This window comes from Halyomorpha halys, unplaced genomic scaffold, assembly GCF_000696795.3.
Source record: "Halyomorpha halys isolate HHAL.00 unplaced genomic scaffold, Hhal_1.1 Scaffold1682.1, whole genome shotgun sequence".
NCBI lineage: Eukaryota > Metazoa > Arthropoda > Insecta > Hemiptera > Pentatomidae > Halyomorpha > Halyomorpha halys.
In genome coordinates, this window is record NW_027110655.1 from 61,521 (window position 1) to 86,804 (window position 25,284).

Here is a 25,284-nt window from a genome sequence, read left to right on the forward strand (position 1 = left end):
GATAAACTTTAATTAATTCAATTTAATAAATTTATGTGATGAAATAAGGAATACCGTAAAGTAGGCTTTATTAAACTGAATTAAACACCTGGCACATGTGACATGAGCAACATAACAACAACCTTAAGTTAAGGACAAATAATAAAGGCCTAACGAACCCGAAGGTTCGATACCGATACCACCAAACGCTCTCTCCATACATCCTTTCAGTGATGCCCCTCCAAACCCAATTCCACCAAACCAGATTCCATTTGTGTAATCTTCTAAATTCTCCCGTTAATTAATCCTTTAACTTAAGGATAATATAATTATATAGTATATATTGACTTAATACAAATATATTGTAATTGCAGAATATGCAAACAGACTGAAAAAAACATTATTATTTAAAATAAGGCAAAATAATGTCAAGCCTATGTTTTTAGTTATACAGGACTGACCATGTATTTGTTGTTGGCCGCAACTGATGTCAAAATATTTTTTCTTTTAAGTTATCAAAATTGTTAGTAAGTCCTATGTAAAAATAAATTTTGCTTTTGTCTATTCTCTCATTGCTCTGTTTCGTCTGTGAATTCTCCAGTTTTGGGTAAGGTGATTATTTTATGATGTGATTGTTTTTATTTGTATATAACATATACTCACTAAAATATAAATAACTGTATTACAAACCAAAAAAGGCAATTTTTAATATAAATAAATTGTAATTGCAGACTCTGCAAATACAATGAAAAAAACATTATTTAAAATAAGGCAAAATAATGTCAAGCCTATGTTTATATTTATACAGGTTGGCCGCACCAAATATCAAAATATTTTTTCTTATAAGCTATCAAAATTGTTATTAAGTCCTAAGTCAAAATAGATTTTGCTTTTGTCTATTCTTTTACTGGTCTGTTTCGTCTATGAATTCTCCAATTCTGGGTAAGGAATTATCAATGCAAGGAAATTTCAATAGCTTCATTAGGCTCATAAGCAGCTTGGCGTTCGGATTTCCTACTGTTTGGCTGTTATAGCCCTAAATATATTTATTGATAACAAATTTGGAGACATTTTCCAGTTGTGAACTGTCTGCGGCAATATTTTTTGCCAATAAAATGTTCTCGTTTTAATATGGTCTGGCTCAATCGTGCAATCACGACTAATGATACAAAACTCATTAGGCCAGGTGAGATAAAATTGGACTGATAACCTAATGTGAGGCAACTTGTTTTCCAAACCATTATGAAAGATGTTTGGTGACCATTTTGCACCTTTCGACCATTTTCCTCCAACTTTGAAGGATTTGTTCTCTCGCAGTTCTTCGGCATAACCGGCTGCTGTTTGAACAATTTATACCGCTTTCGGCTCCGAGTAAGTATTGGTGGTGATGCTGCCTTCCAACATGTGTTTTTCGATATTCCGGTCTAGATTCACGGTGTTTAGGGTTATTAGAGGACCAGGATAGTCGAGCGGGATTCGGTTCTTTGCCGCACACGGACATTTCTTGGGTCTATAGATTGCTTGAGAACTCACCCTAAGCTCCATAGGTCTCTCAGCTACTCCCCTGAGGCTAGACAAGGATCAGTATATAGGTTAACCCTATGCAAAATTACTACCTCCTTTCAACTTCTTGACCCCATACATAATAACCCCGATCAATATCGTAATCTCAACAGATTAGGAGGATTACCGAAGCCAACCAATGTTACTTTGGCATAAAAAACAGCTGAGCAGGCGAATACTCTCCAGAAAGACCAAGCTCCACCTCCATAAAACTTTGGTACGTCCCTTGCTCCTGAATGGATTTGAGTGTTAGACAACATCTAAGGCTACTGAAAAACAGCTCCTTATCTTCGAAAGAAAAATAATCCGCCGAATTTTAAGAGTTAAAAAATCAGTGAAGAATGGTAGATACAGACTGACTTGGAGCTAGCTAATGACTTTTGAAAGCCTTATATTGTCAAAACAATGAAGCTGAGACATTTAAGATACGCAAAGCATATCGCCAGAATGGTACATGGATAAATCAAACACATGGTTCCAATTTATGGAACCAGGAGATGAGACCGAAACTGAGTTGGTCGTATGGTGTTGCAGGAGATGTTGAAAATATCCTGGGAGTCAAGAAATGGACGGCGGCAGCTCACTGTCGTGACGATTGGAGGAGGCCAAGACCTATCGTCGGATTGTAAAGACATAAAAAAAAATTTGCAAAAATTTTAGCCATCTCTTTACGTTAGTAAGATGCTAATTAAAACTAAATATTTTCTGCAAATAACAAGAAATCAGCCTTTTGTGAATTTATTTTCGCAAACATCAAAGAAACTGCCACAATCGTATTGATGTTGGGTTAATAAAATCGAATCTCAAGGATTATCAGAGGTACAGGATTTCACAACCTGTTTATTTCAAATTTGGCTGCAAAATTTAAAAACTTAATTTTGAAAAAGGCGTAATTTTTGAAAGGTTAATTACTTACCTTATATATTTTTGATAAAGAAAATGTGCACATTACAGGACAAAAAAAATTGAAGCTTAGAAATTGTTTTTTCTCTATCAAATTACTATGCAAAACTGGAATTTGGTTTAATTTCATTTGATAACTTTGGCAACAAATACCTAAACAGAAACATTTTAGGTAGACAAAAAGGGATTTAGTTTGTTTGTCAGGATGCGCTGAACATGATACAATTTATTTTTAAGTTTTAATTTTTACTAAGCTGCTCGAGAAAGCTTATATTTTTTTCCTAAAATGCTTAAAATGGTCCGGTTCTAATGGGATGAATTAGGTAGTTAGAACATAATACTTACTATACTGCCTCAGATGTCTACCATGAGGTGCAGAATGAGGCATTTTCACTAGTACCTACACTTAAAGCCGGTCAATTGCTATTGGGATGATATTTTCAATTTATAAATTCGCGTTTTTTTAAATAATAAACTTTGCATTTTCATGAAACTTTTAATACTTTATTTGTTTTTCAGAAAGAACTTTTCGCGGCAAAACTCGAATCCGCGGAGGGCACTTCAAGTTCAGAAAGAAAAATGTCATCAAGTTCTACTGCTTCTATGAAATCTAAATGGCTAAAAGCTTTTAAAAGTCTAAAAACACCTCCTCCCAATGGGAAAGAGGTAGAGAAGGAAAAGTAAGTAAGATTTTCTGTTTCTGTCAAGAATCTGTGAGATAAATGAATTTATTACATGACATAAGGTTCCTATATTTAGTGCTATACATACATGCATGAGGTAGACATTTTGTCTTAGTGATACATTTTTATGAGAAAGATTTTTGTTCACTGATTGCACATGAAATAAAAATTAATGTAGTTGTTTGTTCATAGCTTGAATTTTTAAGCTGACTACTAATTACAAAAATATATTGTAAATTGTATTGATCAGAAATTTAATTTAAAAATACTTTATGTTTCAATTATTATTAAAAACATTTAAATGTATAACAATTAAAATTAGTAGATGAGACTCTGACATATTGAGGAATTATTGTTACTTTAAATTAAATATGTTGTTTAATGAATATTTTATTTTTTATTTTTCTATAGAATTTACATTGGATGAATTCTTGTTAATTTTGGTAGAACATCTGATCTACATTCATCTTTTGGTTATCAGACCCCACATTAGAAACCAAAGTTTTTTATGAAGTTTAATCTCATTTAAAAAGATTTAGGAACAATTACTATCCTTCTTTGGAGCAATCCTATGGTTTATGTAAATTAACTACTTGATTTTAAAGTGATTATTAAAGCTTTAAATAAATTGTTAACTTCTATTTTCAATTTGATTCTTATATGAATTTAAATTGTTTTTAATGTAGTAATAAGAGTTTCTAATTATGAAAGAGGAAGCAATGGGGTTGATTTTCACTTCAAGACTGGGCTTGCACAGGGTTTTGCAAAAAAAATTAGTAGCTGATTAACTAAAAATATACAATGTTTGTGGAATTGGTTTATTTTCTAGTTTCCATTAAGAGTAATTCCAATGTTAAGTAACATGTGCTCTTTTATTTTATTTTTTTGTGTTTTTAATTTTTATTTGATTTAAATCATTTTTCTTTTTCTTGATCGTAATAAAAAAAAAGCCTTGCTGAATTGATACTTTAATGATTGTCACAGTAGGATACTCTCACTTAAAATTAGATGAGTATCCAGTATTTCTGCTGAGGTTTCTCAAAAAAAAAAGTTTTCTGTGATGTATAATTATAATAGTTAACCCCCCTCCCCCCAGTTCTTGATAGGACTTACACTGAACTTTAGTAATACATTTTTTTTTCTCAATTACTACTTTTTGGGTTCCACTATGGCTCGGCTTCTACAGCTGCTAAAATTGTGGTCTCCTTTTAGTTTTGGTTTGTTTTTTATCTACTTTTAGGGAAGTTTTAATGCTCAAAGAACTGCAAGATAGTCCGGCTATCCATTGGCCATACTCTGCTATCAAAGCCAAGGTTTTTCAAGAGGAAAATGACCATGCATTAAAATATTAATCAGCTAGTCACAATTTGGATTTACTTCTTTGATCCTACACTTACCCATAATTTATTTTCATGATGAAAGCCCTTCATCAAACTGGCTGTTCTTTTCTTAACCTGATATTAGTAATGATTTAGATAACTACTGAAAGATGTTTTTCTATTTTCTATAAATGGTATAATTATAGAAAAATGTTGATATAATTTTCAATGGCAGAAGTAATTGATAACTTTTTTAGCAGGAAAACATTTTGCTGTATATTATCTATTAATAAACTCACTCCTAATTGTCTCCTGTTTGATCTTAATTGATTTTCTACAAGCCTTAGTATTATTAGTTCAGGAGACAGCACTAAAAAAGTTTAATTATTGATAACAACCTTAAATATATTATCTAAAAGGGTTCATCATAAATTAGTCATTTTACCTCATTTAAAAAACAAAACAATTTACGTCAACCTTTTGCACAATCACTACCCGACAGCAGAATAGAGTAAAAGCATAATAGAGACATATCATCTGACTGTTTCGGTTTTATGATACTCAAGTTGGAAACCTGCAGATGTGACTCACTGGTGAATTAGTTCATTGGCACAGTAAATAATTTCTTTGAGATGTTTTTCACAATTTCAGGATATAACATTGTCTATATAGCCCAACAAATAGTCTCCTTCAAAATAAAGAGAATAAGTACTGTGCTATTCATATGTTAAACATCAATAATCATAGTTACGTAATTCATTATTCAATTGTGTATTTATAAATAAATTGTATACTGTTAATTTACCCTTTAAACAACAAATCTTACTTCATAGGTTTTTGAATGTAATCAATAACTATAGGTACAGTTATTGTATATATATGTATGTATCTTTGATCCTACACTTACCCATAATTTATTTTCATGATGAAAGCCCTTTATCAAACTGGCTGTTCTTTTCTTAATCTGCTATTAGTAATGATAGCAGATATATATATACGAGTATAATTAAAAACTTAAATCACCACTCAAAATCAGAAATATAATATAATATGATAAAATACAATTAGATTTGATCAATACAATTATTTCCAATGTTCATGTTGCTTTTCAGTTTTGTCTTTTAATGTTTATTTGGGTGTTGTTAATAGTTTATTAGCTTGTATCATTTACCATGTTTAGTATGTGGTTTTATTCACTTTATTTAAATTTCTGTATGTTATTTTGAATTTTTTGCAACCAACTTGTTTGTCTACATACATGGCTGTTTTACTATGAACTTTAGCAACTTATTTACTTCTTTTTAGCCAATAATGGTGCTTCATAATCATATCAAATCGTATCAGTATTTACAGAGACAAAAAATGGTTCATGATATTTGTTTTATATTTTTTTTGTTTTAACTCTTGCAAATTTTATATTTTTTTTTTATATTAGATTGTTTAATATAATGATTTATTTCTTAGATACAATTATCAGAGTAGCAATCAAAATTAAACAAAAAATAATTTAATTTATGCCCAGTGTAACGTATGTAATGTACGATGTAAGTCATAGTAACAGCCAAAATGGAACTGAAGTAATTATATTAGAGAGTTACAATGTTTCACAACTTTATTCATTGTATTTTGTCTTGTTTTGTCTTGAAAGAATGGACATTGAAGCAGAAATCTTTCTCATTTTTTTTTAGTCAGTCTAACATAGTTTTACATAGTTTAGGTATTTTTAAAATGTAGATTGCAACTAATATTGTATGATTTTTCTTTTCTTTTTTTTTTACCTTCCAATGTTTATCTCCACTTCATAACCTTTATCCATTACTGAATTTTTTACCAATTCGGATGCTGCTGCCTGCAGAAAGAACCAAATGTACCATGCAGTATCAACAATCATAGCTATGAGGTAACTTCTTATATTACAGCTGCATCTTAACATGTTCTTCTTCACTTATGTTACACTTTCAGCTGTTATAACTGTTATATTCAATAACATTTGTATTGTGCAATTTTAAAACTTGTTAACTAATTTTGTTTATTGTTGCTCTAAAAAGGTTTTTTTTTTAAATTATAAAATATCAAATTAATACCATTATTCAGCAACTATGGCACATATTCATTTTAGGGAATTAATGAATAACAATATACATGGCCTTTTAGGCAGGAAATATTAGTTACCTATAGGATTTTTAAAGTGCATATAATACTAAATTAAAAATTATAAGTACTTAAAATAACTCATTTCTTCATTTTTTTTTGTCAAAAATCTAATATAAATACCACAAGACCCACTTGCCGGATTAGTTCCCCCCACCAGATACCATTACCAATAATAATGTCATATAAGTATATTTATACTGTCTATCAAAAAATCAATTTCACTCCTTTTTCTGCGTTCTTGTATTTATTGTCAGATGAAAAATCAACTTCGACTCAAGTTCAATGGGGCTGAAACATAACTGGATCTCTAAAAGAGAGTGCTTATGTAAGATATACCAGTGTTTACACTCAATTCTTCTACAGTGCATATCTAAGTATTATTTATAAAATGTTGGACTGGTATTTTAGCCTGTTGTACTCAGGCGTTTTAAAATGAACATCTAAATGAATGTTTTTTAATTAGTGAAAATAACCCTTTTAACAATATCCCAACTACCAATTCAACACTTCTTAAGTCACTAATTCATTTATTTGTAACACCAATCAGGAATACATTTCTGAATCTATAAATATAAATCTATATCAGATTCAGATTCTTTAATAAATTGGAAGCTTCCAATATTGCTTTTACTTTTCTAGCCAACCATAGTTCATGGATAGCCACTTCTCTTTTTTTTTTCTTTCTTTATTTGTATCATCAAGGGCACAATTAGGGGAGTTACTTCCGAAAAAAAAATACTTTTAACTGAGCTTCCTCTGTGAAAAAAAAATAAGTGGAATCCTGATGGATAATAGGAACATTTGTTATAGCCAATGATTTTGACTTGTTTTAAGCATATCTTTAAATTTTTTTTTTTAGGATTGTCCTGAGTAAATATTTTGGAAAAATCATTAATTTATTTATATTATAAGATTTGATTAAGAGTTCTACTAGATTCTACTTATGAGACTATTTATTGGATATGTCAATCATACCTATGATGTAAACTCTAGTAGTGGTAGGGTCGTGTGTTTTTTTATTAATGAGCATAGTTTTTATTATAAAAATATAACCTGATTCATTTATTCCTGAATTATTATTATTATTTTTTTTTTGTATTAAAAGAAATGCTAACTAATTTTTATGTGGAAATAATTTTAATAAAGTTTAACATGGCTACATTAAATCCACTGCTTTTGGTATGTACCATTCTTTTTCTCATTTTACTTTGTTTTTTTTATTCTGTTCCTGATCAACTTATCAGTTATGTTCATTTGTTCACAGTAACAAACTGTTATTTTATTTATGGTGCATACTACTTCACAAAATATGTTATATTTGTAACTTTCATTACTACTTTGTTTTATAAATACATTTACATTTATACAAGAAAAAGTTGGTCAGGGAAGAGAACACAAATATTCGTAAAATTTACTTATAAAATGAACCATCTCCATTTACCTCAACCTTGACCAAATTATTCTTACAATAAATGTACAGCCAACAATAACCAATCAATTAAATTTACATTTGTCTATTTGCAAAGTATAATTTCCAGTTGGGTAACAGGATTTTTGCTGTCCACTCCAATCTAAAAGAAATATATTAACAAAGTTAAAATTATGGTGGTAATAATTAAAAATTATAATTTTTGTTATATCATTTTTTTTATATTTGTGTGTTTTATATTTATTGCTTTGTCTATTTTTATATGCTGCAATTCATCATATGTATGAAGCAATTAAACTACAAACACTATTCATTTTTTTGAAGAGCTTTGCAATAGAATTCTCAATTTCAACATTATGCTTAATCAATGTGAGCTTGTATAATGGCTTATGCATCTGCATTGATTTTTTTTTTTTTTTATTAGTCACTATTTTTATTCAATTTTTATATTTTTTAAATGATTATTTCTTTTTCAGGTATTTATAGATTAGAAAGTTTAGAGACAAAAAATAATTTATACATTAGTCTTTTATTTATAAAAAAAAATTTCTGAATTTTACTATTCTTTAAAAAAGTGGTGTATCTCACTTTTAATCCTTGTAATATTCTTTTTAAAATAATATCAGTATGCAAAACTTAAGATGAAAAACATTCTCTCCTTATGAAAAATGAACTGATTTGTAGTGAAATAACACTAAAAAGTGGCAACTTATTATTTTGTTGGATAGCTAAATAATACTCTTAAATCCATGTGATTGGCCGTTCCTATAAAAATTTTCATGATCAAGCTTTACCACCATTTGGTGTGGCCTCATGAGACTGAATGAATATTTCTTCAATTTCAAGTTAACGAATTCCCTAACACTTATATGGTTTATACTTTTTGGCTCTAACTGCTTTGCAGATCATATGCTCTGGAACCATATGTATTGTAGTTCAATAGATAGATCTAAGCTATGGCTTAGTAAGATTTTAGACAATGGATAATCTTATTAAAAATGTAGATTCATTACTTAATTGAAAGAAAATACTTTCTAGCTTATTGGGAAAGAGATATGAGTATGAAAAGTATTTTAGAATCTTAATACAGGACAGGCTGGCATAAGGACACTAAGTTGTTAAGTATTAGAATTCACATAAAACCTTATGATGCAACCTGGATGGGGAAATTCAATTTATGCATTCTTAGCTGGATTTTTCCTCTAGCAAATCATGAAGCAGATTCAAACAAGTACAGGAATTGTACAAAACTTTGGTTCTTGAAATAAAAACAAGAACAGAAGACAGAATGATGATTGTTGTTGATGAATGTGGACAGGAGGATTCTCAGGGAGAACTCAAGGATATAAAAGGAAAAAGACCACACATTGAGATATGGAATATCTCTTTACATTCCTATATTAGTATACATAAAATATATTTATATTTACCACTAAGGAGTTTGATCAGTAAGTGAGTAAGGAGAACTTCCCATGATCCAAGAATTTCATTAATGGATGGAAGATGGCAGTTGATCCAGTCCACTTCAATCTGGGAGGCCGAAGAAGAGGACCACAATTCAGAAGACCTTCCAATAACGGAAACAACTCTCTGCAGAGGATTTAAGAAGTGCTTATAATTATGTATACAATTTTACTTGCAGTATTGTGTCCTTAACCAGTAAATATATAACATCACATTGCTGCAAGCCTCTCAATTGCCAGGGGGGGGGGAAGGTAGAGAATAAATATATATAAAATAAGGTTACTTTTTAAGTAATAACTATTTATGCATACTAAATGCATGCATTATTCTCTCTAAAATGAGTTGAAAGTTAATAAATTGTGATTAATGGTTATTTTAGTTATTATATTCGTGTATGATACCATGTACAACACTTAATTGTTAAGTTTTCCACTCAATAGTTTATTACTTCCTAGTCTATTAAAAAAAAAATCAATATGATGAAAATTAAATTTCTTAAATTTTTATTTATCTCTCTGTTAAAGTTGGGATTTGTGGGTTTTACACTTTTTTCTTATGATATATATCTACAAAAGCATATGAAGTCCTAATCTCTTTGCATCTATTTCCAACCATTAGTCGTATATTTTCACTTTTTGAAAAATTTTTTTTTTTAGAAAATTGTAATTAAAATCATTACTTAAACATTTAATTATGTTGATGTACAATATTTCAAATTATATTTAATTTTTTTTTTTTTCAGGAGAAATGGCAAAGAACTCAATATGATTTCTGGAGATAGTGCTCATCAGTTTCAGGAATATACCTATAAAAAAATAACTCCCTGTGATGTCTGTTCTCAAGTTTTAAGAGGTTGTTAATAGTATTTTGATGTTTATTACATTTTTATGTTATTTATTACTGGTTTTATCGATGGGTTTCTAAACTTTTAAAAATCAATATCTTTTATTAAAGTCCATCATTAAAAGTTTTAATAATCCATCTGCCTTATAAACAATAATGAACAAAAGAAAGGGAGTAAAATTATGAACTTTATTTATATAGTTATTCAAAATCAGCTCATCAAATAACTTGGAATTTGAATGTGTTTATGTGTTTTACTTATGAGAATATTTTGAATGCAATTTTTATATATTTAAATTATTCATTGAAATGACTTGATTTTGAATGTGTTAGGTTTTAAAAAATGATTAAGGATCTTTCAAAATGAATCTTTTTTCTTTTTATCTTTCTCCTACATGACCTATATGTAGTCGTTGCATTGGTTGTACCCTTGCCAGAATGAGAAAATTAAGATCTATTTGGAGGGTGCCATGAAATGAATTTCAACCTATCCCACTAAGGAATCAAACTGGCAACACTTCTGACAAGAGGTTGCTGAGGTGACGTAACTCTTAAAGGTCAAAGGACAGCCTCATTTGAACTGAATCAATTTCAATATCTCTAATAAATAGGAAAAACTGTAAGCAGTAAGTATCCTATTAAAAATTCAAGAAGAAAAAAATTATTAAATGACATTCCTATGGAACAGACTAGGCTAATAAATTAGTTGCCACAATTTGAATTGGCATGTGGAGGTATCATCTGGTCAACATCACAACTTTAATTCTACACCATGCAAGTGATGAGTTATGTCACTTGCAAATGACAATAGGCCATTTGAAGGGTTAGTATTAATGACAACTTTTATGTTCTAGGCCATACTCGACAGGGACTAAAATGTCGTTTATGTAAGCTGAATGTTCACCTTGACTGTCAAGAAAGGGTTGGGAAATGCCAAACAAAATCAAGATTACTTCGAAGGCAGAAGTCAAGTTCTGAAATTGAAACAAGGGGTGGAAATCCTCCTGAGGATGAAGGTATGACAAATATTGTTAATTTAATTATCATATTTGTAATGTTATTGATTATTTTAGATAGTTAATAAGAAATCTGGTAAGAATACAAGTATGCAATGAAAAATAATTAATTAAATTTGGTCTTACTTAAATAAAACTACAAAGGAGAACTGAAAATTAAATCAGCACTGTGTCCTCCACATATTTAAACATTATTTTAAAATTCACTAACTTTCTTTTTTAATCTGGAATTATAAAGATTCAAACAATAATTAGAACAATCTGATCCTAATTCTGAGTACTAATAATATGTTTAATCAATAAAATTAATGATTCATTGTCAGTATGCATGTTTTATATTAGTTGTTCTGTGTATGCCGCATGTTCGTGTCAAAATAGCAACAGAAAATTATAATTTAATTTACATACTTTTGATGGTAACTAAATATTGTTAAAATGTTTTGGGAGACAAAAAGTTGCATTTGGACGTTGTCCAGATGGGAGAGAGCAGTTGTTGAAGAAAAAATTGAAAAAACCTTCCATAACTAAAATTACTCATATACAATACATGGTGCAATGAATTAAATAAAAACGAAAATAATATATTCTTATTTATACTATATAAATTAATAATATACTACATAAATTATAAGCTAGTTGGAATGGTCCGGTGAGGCTTGTTTCTCCTTTGAATAAACTTTTCTTTTTTTTTTTTTTTCCACCAAAAGTGCACTGCGGCCACAGAGGGCCTATTGTACGCCATCCTTTCTTTGCTCAAAACAGGCCAGATGCCTTTGCGAATTTGGATATTGTATACAGATCAACCTAGCTTGGCTGCCTTTGATGAGGATCTCCAACTCATGACTCAAAAAGTACTCTAAAAGAGACTCTCCTCTCTGGTTGACGTTGGTACTACCACAGAGGCAGTGATGGACATTGGCGTCCATGGAGGTCACTATCTCTTCCTTTCTATTCAGCTTGTTCATTAGCTTCCTCAAACTTGTAGATGAGATGACCTCTTAATAAGGGAGATAAACAGAGGAGATTATTATCTCCCAATGGATACCCTCTTTAAGGGCCAGTTTCGCTGCTGCTAAGTCCCTGGAACATTAGTGCCTCAGAAGCAGCATCTTTAGTTTGCTCTTATACAGACAACAAGTTCTAGCACACATTAGCACAGAAATAATACTGTACCCCTTCATGCTTAGCCCCCTGATTCTGCCTTTAAATAAGTAACGTTCTTGTATTAATATATATCCTTCCCCTAGACATACTGCTGCAGAACATCGCATGCAGCAATGCAATGATGTAGGTTTACTTGCTGCAGCCTCATTCTCTTCTTTAGTATACACCTGCCGGACAGCTCCCCAGTTCTGCCATTCCCGTACCCACTGTGGAGCCACCCCCTGCAGCCAGACATCCAGATCTGTTCGCCACCGCCAACCTTCTGGGTCCGTCAGCATCCAGCCCTCCGGATCCATTTGTGACTAGTCCTCCGGATCCATTTGTGACTAGTCCTCCGGATCCGCTCGCAGCTTGCCTTCCGGATCCATTTGTAGCCTGTCTTCTGGATCTTCTCAGATCAGGGAGAAGTTCCGAGGCACCAACTGCACCACCATAAGAGGTCAATGCCCCACCCGAACCAGCACGAGAGGTCGACACCCCACCCGCGACAGCTCATGAGGTCTAAGCCCCACAAGTTTACACCCTACTCACACCAGCGGGAGATGTTGAAGCAAAACTCTCCACCTCCATGGCCTCACCAGCCACAGTCCCTCTCTCAGCTCTTGGTGGAGGCCTCCTCCTGGTATGCACTTTAACAAAGGCCTTCCTGAAATTATTAATAAGTGAAATTTAAGAGGAACAGGTTATTGGCCCCCTATCCCCGAGTCAGGGGTGGAGGGGCTGCCTCCTTCTAGCACTCTGACTTGCTCCCCCATACTGAGGGAGGGGGGCGACTACTTAATAGGTAGGCGTCCCTAGAGTGTGTACTGGAAGTGACCTTATGTTAGTGTAAGTGAATGGTACTGTGTACTGAACTCAGGAACCCGGGAGATCGTTAATTCCCACAATCCCTTGCACTGGACTAGCCCCCATGCGGGTCCTGAAAATGTTTCACCTCATTTATTAAATTTATTCATCACAACCATAGTCATTCCCTCTTCCAGTGCTGTGCGGTGTGAGGATCTCACTTATAGAGTCGGGCCCAAAAGTCTCTCCCAACTCTTTTCTCCTACTTCAATCCATTCCACGCTTCCCGAATGCCACCCTTACACTGTTCTCCCAGGAGATGCAAGGCCTTCCTCTGGGTATTTTCCCTTCTTTGTGATCTCATGAGTATTCTTGGTGCTTCTATCTGGTTCCATCCTCAGAAGATGTCCAAACCATCTTAGTTTGTGCTCCTCCAGAATGGTCTCAGCCGGGCTGATGTCGAGATTAGTCCATATGGTGGCATTCTGTATCTTATCTCTCCATGTCTTTCTTTCTATTTTTTGCAGAAACATCATTTCCATGGCTTGTAACTGACTCCTGTGTTTTGAGGTGAGGGTCCACAATTCTGAAGAGTAAAATAGAATAGGAAGAAAGGTCGATTTATAAACACTAGTTTGGTCTGCTTTGTCACCTCTTTTCTTCGCAGGAGACCCCGTCTGACCATACTGAACATCTTCCCTGGCGCTCCAATTTTTTGGACCAATTCCTCATCAATGTAACCACTTTCGTTGAGATGAGCTCCTAGATATTTAAAACTCTTGACCTGCTCTAATCTCTATTCTCTGACCCTTAGTACCATCATTGTCCTTTGAGATTTCTTTCTAATTCTCATACATTTAGTCTTCCCTGGATTAATCTTCATATTTATTGTGGATAATTCCTCTTGGAGGGCATAAATATTATGTTGGTGGTCTTGGTCATTAGCAGCTAGTAAGATGAGGTCATCAGCAAAGACCAATAGGGAAAGGTAGGTGAAGGTTCCTGTGCCCTAGCTGGAATTTCCTCATTGTCGACTTGGCCCTCCTTAGTGCCAAGTCTAAAACCATGATGGAGAACAATGGACTTAGGCTATAGCCCTGTCAGATACCCAATCCAGTCAAATTCTTTTAAAAGTGGTTTCTAGTTCTGATCACATTCCTCATCTTTTTATAGACTCATCACCGCCAAGGTTGTTCCAAGGTCTATTGGGACGTTCAAGTCCCCCAAGACTATGACCCAACTCCCAGTCACTCACTTCTTTTTGTAGAGAACTAAAAAATGAATCCTTTTCTTCCATTCTTGCAGTTTGTTCGGTCCATAGGCGATGACGAATAAATAAATCTTCTCTCCCTCTATTTGGTGTTTTGGTCATTTACGAATGAACCCGACTCCTCCAGCCACTCTTTCATTCATATTAACCCCTGCATTTAGCAGTGTGTAATCCTGAATTTTAATTTCTCCCTTTCCCTTCTTCTTGGTCTCTGTAATTTCAATCAGATCCACTTTGGCCCTCTTGATTTCCTCAATAAACTCGCTCTCTTTTCCAGTTAGACCTCAAATGTTCCTGGTATCAATTCAAATAATCTGTTTTCCACGCCGTGTCGCATTCCGTAAAATCAGTCCAGCTCTATTCATTCTGTTTTCTGTAATATTTAAGGATTTAAGGAGAAGCAGGGTATCAGTCCACTTCTCCTGAGATAGGTGGAGGGGCTGCCTCCTCAGAGTACCCTAACTTACTCCCCCTTCCAGGGTGGCTACCTAGGAAAGGTGACCCTAGGGTGTGAACTGACAGTGACCTTATATGAATATAAGTGATTTTTGTACTGTTCTGAGTGTGTTAGTGTTGTGTACTGAACTCGGGAACCGGAGGAATGTTAATCCCCACTAACCTTGCACTAAGCTAGCCCCTGTGGGTTTATTTAATTTATTAAAAGGTTTAAATAACCTTATCCTACCTCTTTTTAGTCTACTACTTCCAGACATCAAACACCAGATTTACTCCATTTTTTCATAACTAAAGGAGTACAGACACACCTTATACAATCAAAATTAGTTTTGATCTTTGCCTGACCACTCACATCTCAGCTGACCAGATAAAGAAAAATCTCAACTTTTCCCATACTGAACATGAAACTTGTGTACAAGAAACATTTTAAATACATCTTCAACTTCCTGATCCACCTACAGTCTTTAACCTATCAGAAGTTTCTATCAAACTACTGTCCAAAAGGATAACTCCTATTATTATAGGATAAACTCCTGGTTATGATCTCATCACAGCAGAGCTACTCCAGAACAACTGTATTCTTTTTCACTACAGTCTACAACACTGTACTTAGAACAACAAAATTCCCTTTGCAATGGAAATTCTCACACATTTTTGTGATACACAAACCTAAGAAACACTAAGTCTCTTCATACAGACCAATTAGTTTGCTCCCTACCTGCTTCAAATTATATGAAAAACTATTATATAACAGACTGATTGACATAGTTACAGAAAAACAAATCATTCTTGCCCACTAATTTGGTTTTTATCATTTCACCCAACTACCCATCATTTATATTGAGTTACTGACTATATTTCATCAACTCTGGAGCAAAGACACAGCTCAAGCATTCGAAAAAGGATAACATAAGGGACTTTGATTTAAATTTAAATAAATTATCCATGCAATTTACTAACTCGTAACATATCTCTCTTTTCTTTCTGATAGGTTTTTTGCTTACGTCAAGGTTCAGAAATATCATCTATCCATTCAATCAAGATTGGAGTACTAAGGTTCGATTCTGGCACCTCTGTTGTTCACAATATACACACATGATCTCCCACTTGACAATAACACCCTCACAGCAACCTACGTCGATGATAGAGCCATCCTCACTCGACATAGGGACTCCATGCAAGCTTCACTGACTCTAGAAAACTATTTAATAAAAATTCACAACTGGTTTAAACTAGAGAAAATCAAACTAAATAACGACAAATCCCAACACATAACATTCACACTCTATCTTGCCACATGTCCACTAATATACATTGACAACAAATCGCTAAAAACGGGACAGACCACTACAGACACAAACATTTCAACCAAAACATTTTGTCAGAATAAACGATCTCCATAATCAGTAACAGAACTCTGCATAGAGTTACACATACCTACTTTACAAGACCACATTAAAACATCATACAAAACATTTCATGACAAATTATGCCACCACACTAATAAATTAGTACAAGATATGGCTAACATGAACATTCCTGACAACACGTACCAAAGACTAAAAAGGAGCTAAAGAGGGATCTTCTTAGTTAACTAAGGAACCAAGTCAGGAGAAGGTACCATAACTCTCTATACTCTCTATCATAACATTTTTGTAGTTTTGCAAGATATCACATTTGCTCAATCTTCAATCTGAAGATAGGTGTGAATTGATAATTAAAGTCAATAAAATTTATGACTTAATCGTTAAGTTAATAACATACTGAAGCAGCCCATAAAGAGAACAGGTACAGGTTGAGGTATTTGAGACCTAACAATCTTAGGAGATAGTACTGTCAAAACTATACTTCACCATTATAAATTATCCTCTCATTAATTCAAATGTGTTAAGTTTCTGTAAAATCATAGTTCCCACCCATCCAGTCCATGTGCATAAGTTTTCGGTTCTTAGAAACAATCAGCCTGCCAGGCCAAGAGCAGGACTAGACTCATTCAGCAAAGGGAAGCCAGTACTTTTCTCTCAAGGCTGCCTTAGTTTCAATTATTGTTATTGCAGAATATTAATTGCTTAAATCTTGAGCAGGGTTCATCTTTTAATAGAACTGCTCTTCTTTAGTTATATCTTTTTTACTTGATTTCTATTCAATATTAAAGGTTGTGAAGCAGATTACTTTATGAGGTTGACAAAAAAAAGTGTTCTTACTTCTTAATTCGAAACCATTAAAGAACACTCTTATCTTACAGACAAGTGGATGTTGGCTACCAATATCAGGAGCATTTAGTGATGGCTCCATGAAATGGCATAATGCACTATATCATTGCTGTTACTAAAAATTAAAATTTTATAATTTCATTTTATTCTTTCTTATTTTATTTCCCATTTAACTTCTTCACTGTAAAAATTTAAAATTACTACTAAATGAAAATATAAATTATATAATTAACCTATTAAGTCGTTTAGGTCCATTGGATGTAGGTCGACTGAGACCTGGAAGGTCGGTTTCTCCTGGAGGAACCTCTGACAAGGATAGAGGTATCTCTTCTCGATCGGTCACTTTTAGGGAGCCTGAAGACCAAGGAGTCTCTGGAGGTTCTAGTTATACATATATATATATTGGTTGTTTTCTTGTATTTTAACAAATGAATAATTATGTTTTGTGTGGTAATTGTAACTAACACTTCACATATTTCAGTTAATCTAGCGCATAAAGTATTGGGGACCTTATTATTTATTTAATGATGTAACTTATGGAACAAAATATATATTATATTATAGATGAAGTTATATAATTCATCAAAGTTAGAGAGAAATAATGATTATATTTGTTTTCTTCTCAAATATAATCCACTACATTGAAATGTTAAAACTCTGTTGAAGTTGATAAATGGACAGCACTAATTAGGTCTTGATATATACGGTACAATCATTTTTGAACAATCAAGTCATATGGGTTCAACTTTTTTATAGATTACTTTATTAATTACCCTTTCAATGTTTTAGAAAGAACATCTTCCTTTCTAATTACAAGAAACAAATGGAAATTCTGTCTTACCCTTTTCCTCTCTGTACCAGTTTGTTAAATTTTTATTTATTTATAATCATCATGTCTCAGATATGTTGTGTTAATAACACATTTTATCCCCTCTCATAAACTTTATCTCAACAATATTTAATGTCATATATTTTTTTATTTCTTCATGGAACGCCCTTAGAGACCATGCAAATATCACTACTTTTGGCCTCTCTCTTGTTTTTGTTTTTCCTATCCTTTCATTCCCTCATTATCTCTGCGTGCCTTTCATTTCTTTCTTCTGTACAGGCGACCCCCTTTTTCGAATTTCTCTTTTCCACAAGAACCTTGATTTCCTTCAGTCTTTTCCTATATCTTTCTCCGTCCAGACAGTCCTGTTCCGTTATTCCTAGTCTTTCTGTTTCTTCCTTCATCTGTGATATATCCTACTGAGCTTTTGTACCCTCGAATTTTTTGGAATATTTCCTTGTTTAGTCTTTCCAGGGACATTCTTACCATATGTTCCTAGAATTTCAGTCTTCTGATCCTTATTTCTTTTTCTAAGCCCTTTGTGTCTATGTAGATTCCTTTGTTGCGTCTTAGCCTGTATCCTTCTTGTGTCTTTTTAGAGCTGTAGATTCTTCTTAGGATTTTTTGTTCTACACTCAATAGTTCTTCCAGACTGGGGAGGCATGTTAGTTCCATCCCTTATAGTATTACCGGTTTAACAACTGTGTTGTAGTTTCATACTTTTTGTGGGCAGGTTTTTCTTGTTCTATACGTTACTGGTTGTAAAACTTAGTTTCTCTAGTTTGGTTATTCTTTCCTTCATACTTTCTTTTTCCGAACCTTTGTTGCATATGGTCTCGCCCAGGTACTTAAATTTGTTTGTTACTATAATTGATCCGTATTTGGTTTCAATTGTTTTCTTGAGGGGGCGTCTCCTTGTCTAAGTCCCGTTTTTATTTGAAAAGGTTTGCTGCTGGTTCCTCTGAATTTTACCTTGTATTCGGTGTTCATTAGTATTAGCTCTATTAGTTTCCTATTCTTCTGGTCTACCCATATTCTTTCATCATTTCTAGTAGTATCTTTCTATCCACCCAATTTTATGCTTTCTTAAAGTCACCAAACGAGATGTAGAGGTTTTTTGGGAGTTTTGCCTTGTAGAGTTTTATCAATAATTATAGGCTCAGGATTTGTTCTTGACATGATCTTACTTTTCTGAAGCCTCCCTGATATTCTCCAATTTTAGGGTCTATTTGTGGGTTCAGTCTGTTGAGTAGTGCTTTGGAGAAAATTTTGTAGCTGATAGGTAGTAGGGAAATTCCTCTGTTGTTGTTGGCTTTGTTTTTGTTCCTTTCTTATGCAGAGGATGTATCAGGGTAGTTTTCCATTCTCTGGGGATTTTCTCCTCTTTCCAGATATAGACCATCAGTTCTGTGTTTTTCTTCCTGAATTCATCACCTGTTAATTTCCACATTTCTCCCAGTACTCCGTTCTCTCTAGATGCTTTGTTGTTTTTTATCACTGCAGTTATTCTTCTTTTGGGTTCCTCGCAGTTCAACAGTTTTTCGAAATAATTCGCCAGCATCAATTTTCTCTGTTTGTTTGTGCCGTTCTTTCTTTTTAGCACTAGTCCTGGGAGGGTGTAACCTTTGATCTTTTATTTAAAAGCTGGTGTCATTTTTCCTGAAACTCTCCTCCATTTCCTCCAGCTGCCTGTTGAGGAATTCTATTTTTTTTTCTTCTTAGTATTTGGTGTGTTATTTTCCTCTCGATTATATACTTTTAATGGTTTTCGGTAGTTTTGTTTTAGTTCCAGTTTTTCCACTCTCCCAGTCTTTTCTTTACTGCTTCTTCGCACTCTATATCCCACCATTCTTTTCTCATATATATATTCCCTGTGGTGCTATTTCTTCCGCAATATTCTTTGTCACTTTTTCCCAGTTTTGTGGGTTTTAACCTTTCTTTGTATTCCTGTTTTTTTGTCTCTTACCAGGGTTTCTCTAACTATTTTCTTTGTTTTGGGTTTTTCTGTGTGTTGGGTCTTTTTTGCTGGTACTAGTTTTATCTTTATTTGTGAGAGAAAGTGGTCCGATGGCACATTTATTGTCCTTTTTACTCTGACATTCAGGAGTTTCCTTTAGAAAATCTGGCCGAAACGTTGGCACTAATAAATAAGTTTAACTTATTTGTGTTCTTCTCTGACTACACCCCAACCATCTTCTCATCATAAAAAATAAATTTAGCTCATTGCAAATCATTAGTAGACATTATTATTTCTAATTTTGAACTATCTTAAAACTGAATCGTCACTTTTCTTCTGAAGAATCGATACTTTGTTAATTTCAAGAGTTGTGACAAATTGTATCGATTAAAAATTTGGTCCAGGAGTTTATAGATATCTACAATTTAGTATGAGAATGAACCACCCAATTAAATGCTTATAAGTTTAATATGCCCTGTTCAAGTATTTTTAAGTTATATAGATAAATCTAGAAACAATATTAGGAGCAGGAAAAGTAGTAGACACTTAATTTACTATGACCAAATAACAATATTGATCAAATTTTTCTATATCTAATATACTTTATGAAAGCATGAAATTTTCTAGTTATTTTAAACTATTGCGTATGGTTAATGCCTCATTTGACATAAGCTCATGGAATGAAATAACTCCAAAAAAAAAATTATGTACTTGTCTGAGAAAAGATTTAATATTTTTATTAACTTATCCAGTTATTTGTTGATATAGTACATAAAAACCATTTAAAAACAAAAAAAACCTTAACTGTGATTATCAAGAACCTATTGCAACCATAAGTAGGAACTTGTTAGATGTTTTAAATTTTCAAAAAAATATAACTAAACTGGTGCTTATTTACCCTTACACATAAAACTACTTTTAAAATTTGAAGAAGACGATAGGCTAAACAGACTTAGAGTTACATAATTGGTCTGTTTAACCTATTATCTTGAACAGCCTTAATGAAGTTGTACAAAATGGGAAACGACAATAAATAGTTGGAAACTTTTTTGTTCTTTTTTTACCGCAACCCTGATCATCTTCTTCATATTTTAAATTATACGGTCAACTATATATATATAAAACAACTTTTTCTTTCAGGATTATTTCAATTGATTGTCTATACATAAATTTATAAATAAATGAGTCCTTTCACAGCCTAATGTAGATTTCGTTGGCATGCACTGATTTTCAGCATTGCTGCATTTGTTAGGATAGAATTGGAAGACTCCAACCACAAAGCATTGATTTTATAAAATGCCAGTAAAGAAATCACCAGTTAACATTTCACCAATTCAGGCATCAGTACAAAAATATATCGTGTATAGTTTAGTATCACATAGTACTAATGCAGCACATCTCACATTAACACCCTAAAAGACACATCAACTAGAGACAGTACATGACTCCAAAACATCCAAACATTTACCCTACTATGATGGAATAAGTGTTTGTTACTTGGAGTATGTGTGTTACGTCTCAGAGATACTGCATATGGTTTATCACAAGATTTAGTGTTTTATTCCATAATGAGATCATTTTAACAACCAAATCAAATAAACATTTATGAAAACTAAATACATTCCTCCATTTAATGACTAAAATATATTTAGGTGACTTGTTTTTTCAGGCCTATTCTTACACTTAAAATCAATATCTTGATCTAATCCAATGTCTTTTAATGAAAAAATAATTTCCAGATCAGGAAAATGGAAAAAAGGAATATTCCTAATCAATTAACTATTTTCAATATTTAAAATTTATTTTCAATTTATATTTTTCATAAATGCTACGATTTTATGTCATAATAATAATTTTATATGCAGCAAGATTTCTTAACTAACTTAATTTTTTTTGCAAGAGTTTGTTTTATAAAGGCTTATAGAACAGCTTTTGAAACAGCTTTGAAAGGCTTTCATGCATGTAGGTGGATATCCAGGTGATGGCAGTGATTCTACCTACCAAGTGTTAAAAACTGCAAATGATTTATCTAACGAACGGAAACCAAGTCGAAGGCCTACCTCTGGTCCACCACAGCAGCCTCACTCAGCTAGCTCAGGTAAATATATTTAACATTATATCTGATGAAATAGCTACGAGAGATTTATTGTTGAACTATAATATGTAGTTGAAATAACTTTTATTTTATCATTTTTATCTAAATTAAATTAATAGATTCAAATTAATTTTTAATCAGCATTTATTCCCACTTCTGAACAAATTTTTCTTATTAATCTTACAAAATTTGAATTATTGACATATTCTTAAAAAATAATAGTAGTTAATTTTATATATACTTAATTAATTTGAAAATGTATACAATCATTGTGAAAAAAACTTTTATACCCCGAATGATGGATTTGTATTCCAAACAAATAAATGCATCAAAATAATGTCTGTTCAAAAATATAAACATTGAATATTTCCATGAAACTTGAGAAGGAGATAAGCAGTTTTCATACTGTGACTCCTTTAAACACTAAGTCTCTCTCCTAACAATGAGCCGAAAATTCTTGAAGAATTAAAAAAATATTTTGGTATAACTGAAAACATAAATTTGATATAAGTAATTTAGCATTTTTAAAAATCTTTCACTTGAGGCTTCCAGTAATAAATGAGGTTTTTTAGCATCTAGACTAGGGTGAATATAGCATAGTTCAGCAATAATGTATCATAATTTGTAGGATAAGAGTTTAACAAATTATAGAACCAATTATAGTTCTTTAAAAATTATTTGTGGAAACAAAAGTTTAATTTATGTTTTGAAAAAAAATATACGAAGACAAATTAAATTGTAAAAATAATTTTTAATGCTGTGTTAATTCATTTTCATAAATGTTTGAAAAAATATAAATTTAAACATTGTTATGTTTCTGTTATAAAACATCTTTTGGTAAGTTCCATAGATTGTGATCAATGTTTTAAATATCAGGATTGCTAATACTGTTGTGTTGATTATTATTTTTATTTTATTTTTCCAAGTAAAAAAAATTCAAGCATGAAAGCTCTTTGTCAATGTTAAATGTAACTTTTAGCATGATACTGCTTCCTATTTGGAAATGTGCTTTCTTGTGCTTGCATGACAAAAAATTTAAAGAGCATTTCAGTTTTCCTATTTTGACTATCCTTAATTCATCTCAAATATTCTTGTGTTTTTTGTAAAAAAAAAAAAAACAGTGTTTTTTGTAAAAAAAAGTTTTTCTTAATCACTAGGAGCCAATTTTTTCTTTCATTTTAGTAACTTTATAATTTGTTAAATATTAAGTTACTTTAACAAAACTTTTAGTGACCTACTTCTTTAAAATATTTTGTAGTCTGTGGTTCATTTTGATTACATAATTTAAAATTAGATAAAAAATATATTTTACTTCTATAAAAATAATTCATATTTAGTCAAAGGAGTGCCAAATGATGAATACATAATCAGGTTATTATGCCAGTTATTTCTCTCAGATAATAGAAATTTGGTGTATAATGCTATTATTTTATAGTTATAACTAAAATCTTGCTTGAATAGTCACATTCGAAATTTCCACTACTATCACATTTATTTTAGCAGATAGCTAAAAATATCTTTATACCATGGATGTTGGATAGAAACTGTTGATAATAGTTCCTCGACGAATATGAGAAAGTTATGTCTACTGAACCTTAATATTATGGTTTTATTGTATTGCAGAGAAAGCAAATATAAATAAAATAGCACTTATTAATTCAAAAATGTAACAAAATGATTCATTCAGCTTAATTGGAACATCAGGAAATCAGGATAATTGCTTTATTGGAACATTTTTTTGTGATATATAATTAAAATAGACTAAAAAATGTTAAATTTCAACACTTTACTGTAGTAAAACATTGATACATTAGGGCCATCCAAACCTTCATATTAACCATAAATTTTATAAGGTTCAAGATATGGAACAGGAGACACAATAATCATATTTTCATTTGTACTAAAAGCTTTAGATATTAAATGGAAGTTTAAAAAGTGAACAATACCTTTTGTGGGGAAAGTTTCTTCTCTCTGATCAGTCAGTAAACAACTTACATATTGAAAACTAGTGAAAAAACACATACACAATTCATTTATTTTTGTTTTATTTATGCTTTCTTGTTTTCTATATGTCATATCTTTAATTTTTATATAAACTATTAAGAAAAATTGATTGGAGATAGTGCAAGAATTATGATCTATATTGCACTCTGTTATGATGAAGTTTCTTTTGGTGGTAAAATGGACTTTGTTACCTCTTCCATTCCTTCTCAAGCACACTTAACTTTGTCGTTTCCAATGAAAAGATTTATTTTCAATGAGGATTTTCATAGAAAATCTAATTTCAAAATAGTTTTATATTGGTGATTTTTCCAATCCAACACATTCTTGTATTAAAGAGGAGTAAATTGCCAAAAACCTCAAACAATTTTTTAATGGTTTGTGTACCAACTTAAAAAAATCATAATCGTTTAAAAATTTAATTTCTAGTAAGAATCCATCATCATAATGAAAGATACCTCAGATTATGATGACAATTTTGTTCTTTACATTTTTTTTATTTTCAACTCCACTTCCAACAAAATCTTTAAAAACTATATAAGATTGTTTGAAATTATTTGATTTATGCCTTCAGGTTGCGTCAAATTGGAAAAATTATTTTATATATATACATATCTCTTTCATTTGGAAATTCCTGAGTTAAGAGCACTGAATAATAACTATAAATTTATTAATATAATATAATACCACCATGTTTCTTTTCAAAATTATCAAACTCTTGAAAAAAATGGTGTGAGCAGGAAATATAAAACAACTTGTGTGTAAAGCATCAACTTTTTGACTGATTTCCTTGTTTTAATTGGCACAGATGGAATCGAAAATATATTTTCTTTTTAAATACAAAGTTCATTATTGTAGTTTCTAGCTAACATTATGGAACAGTGGTTATCTTCTCATGTAAATGCATACATAGTTTTCTTGAAGTATTCTCATGAGAGGATTGGTTATCCTATATTCTACCTTATTAGTGTCTAATTATTTTAATATTATATATCCATAATAATGTATACCTATTTGAAAGGGAAAATAATGTAATATATTCATAATTATTAACTTGAATTGTTAGTTAAATTTGTAACTGAGATAAATAACATCCATTTTAAATCATTGAAAAATTTATGATACTCTATAATAATATAATATAATTATAAGACACACTT

At 31.7% G+C, this 25,284-nt stretch overlaps 1 protein-coding gene across 14 annotated transcripts in view; it reads left to right on the forward strand.

Annotated features, from left to right (window-relative positions):
* Stacl (Stac-like) overlaps nucleotides 1-25,284 on the forward strand; it is a gene marked incomplete at its 5' end in the record, with an annotated part of 90,394 nt that overhangs the window by 42,134 nt on the left and 22,976 nt on the right. For 8 of the 14 annotated variants that reach the window (XM_067048783.1, XM_067048784.1, XM_067048786.1 and 5 more), the window contains 6 exon segments: nucleotides 2,965-3,125; nucleotides 6,303-6,347; nucleotides 10,237-10,346; nucleotides 11,192-11,353; nucleotides 17,492-17,620; nucleotides 21,995-22,126. In XM_067048783.1, coding sequence (XP_066904884.1) covers nucleotides 2,965-3,125; nucleotides 6,303-6,347; nucleotides 10,237-10,346; nucleotides 11,192-11,353; nucleotides 17,492-17,620; nucleotides 21,995-22,126 — 739 coding nt within the window. 14 annotated transcript variants of the gene reach the window in all.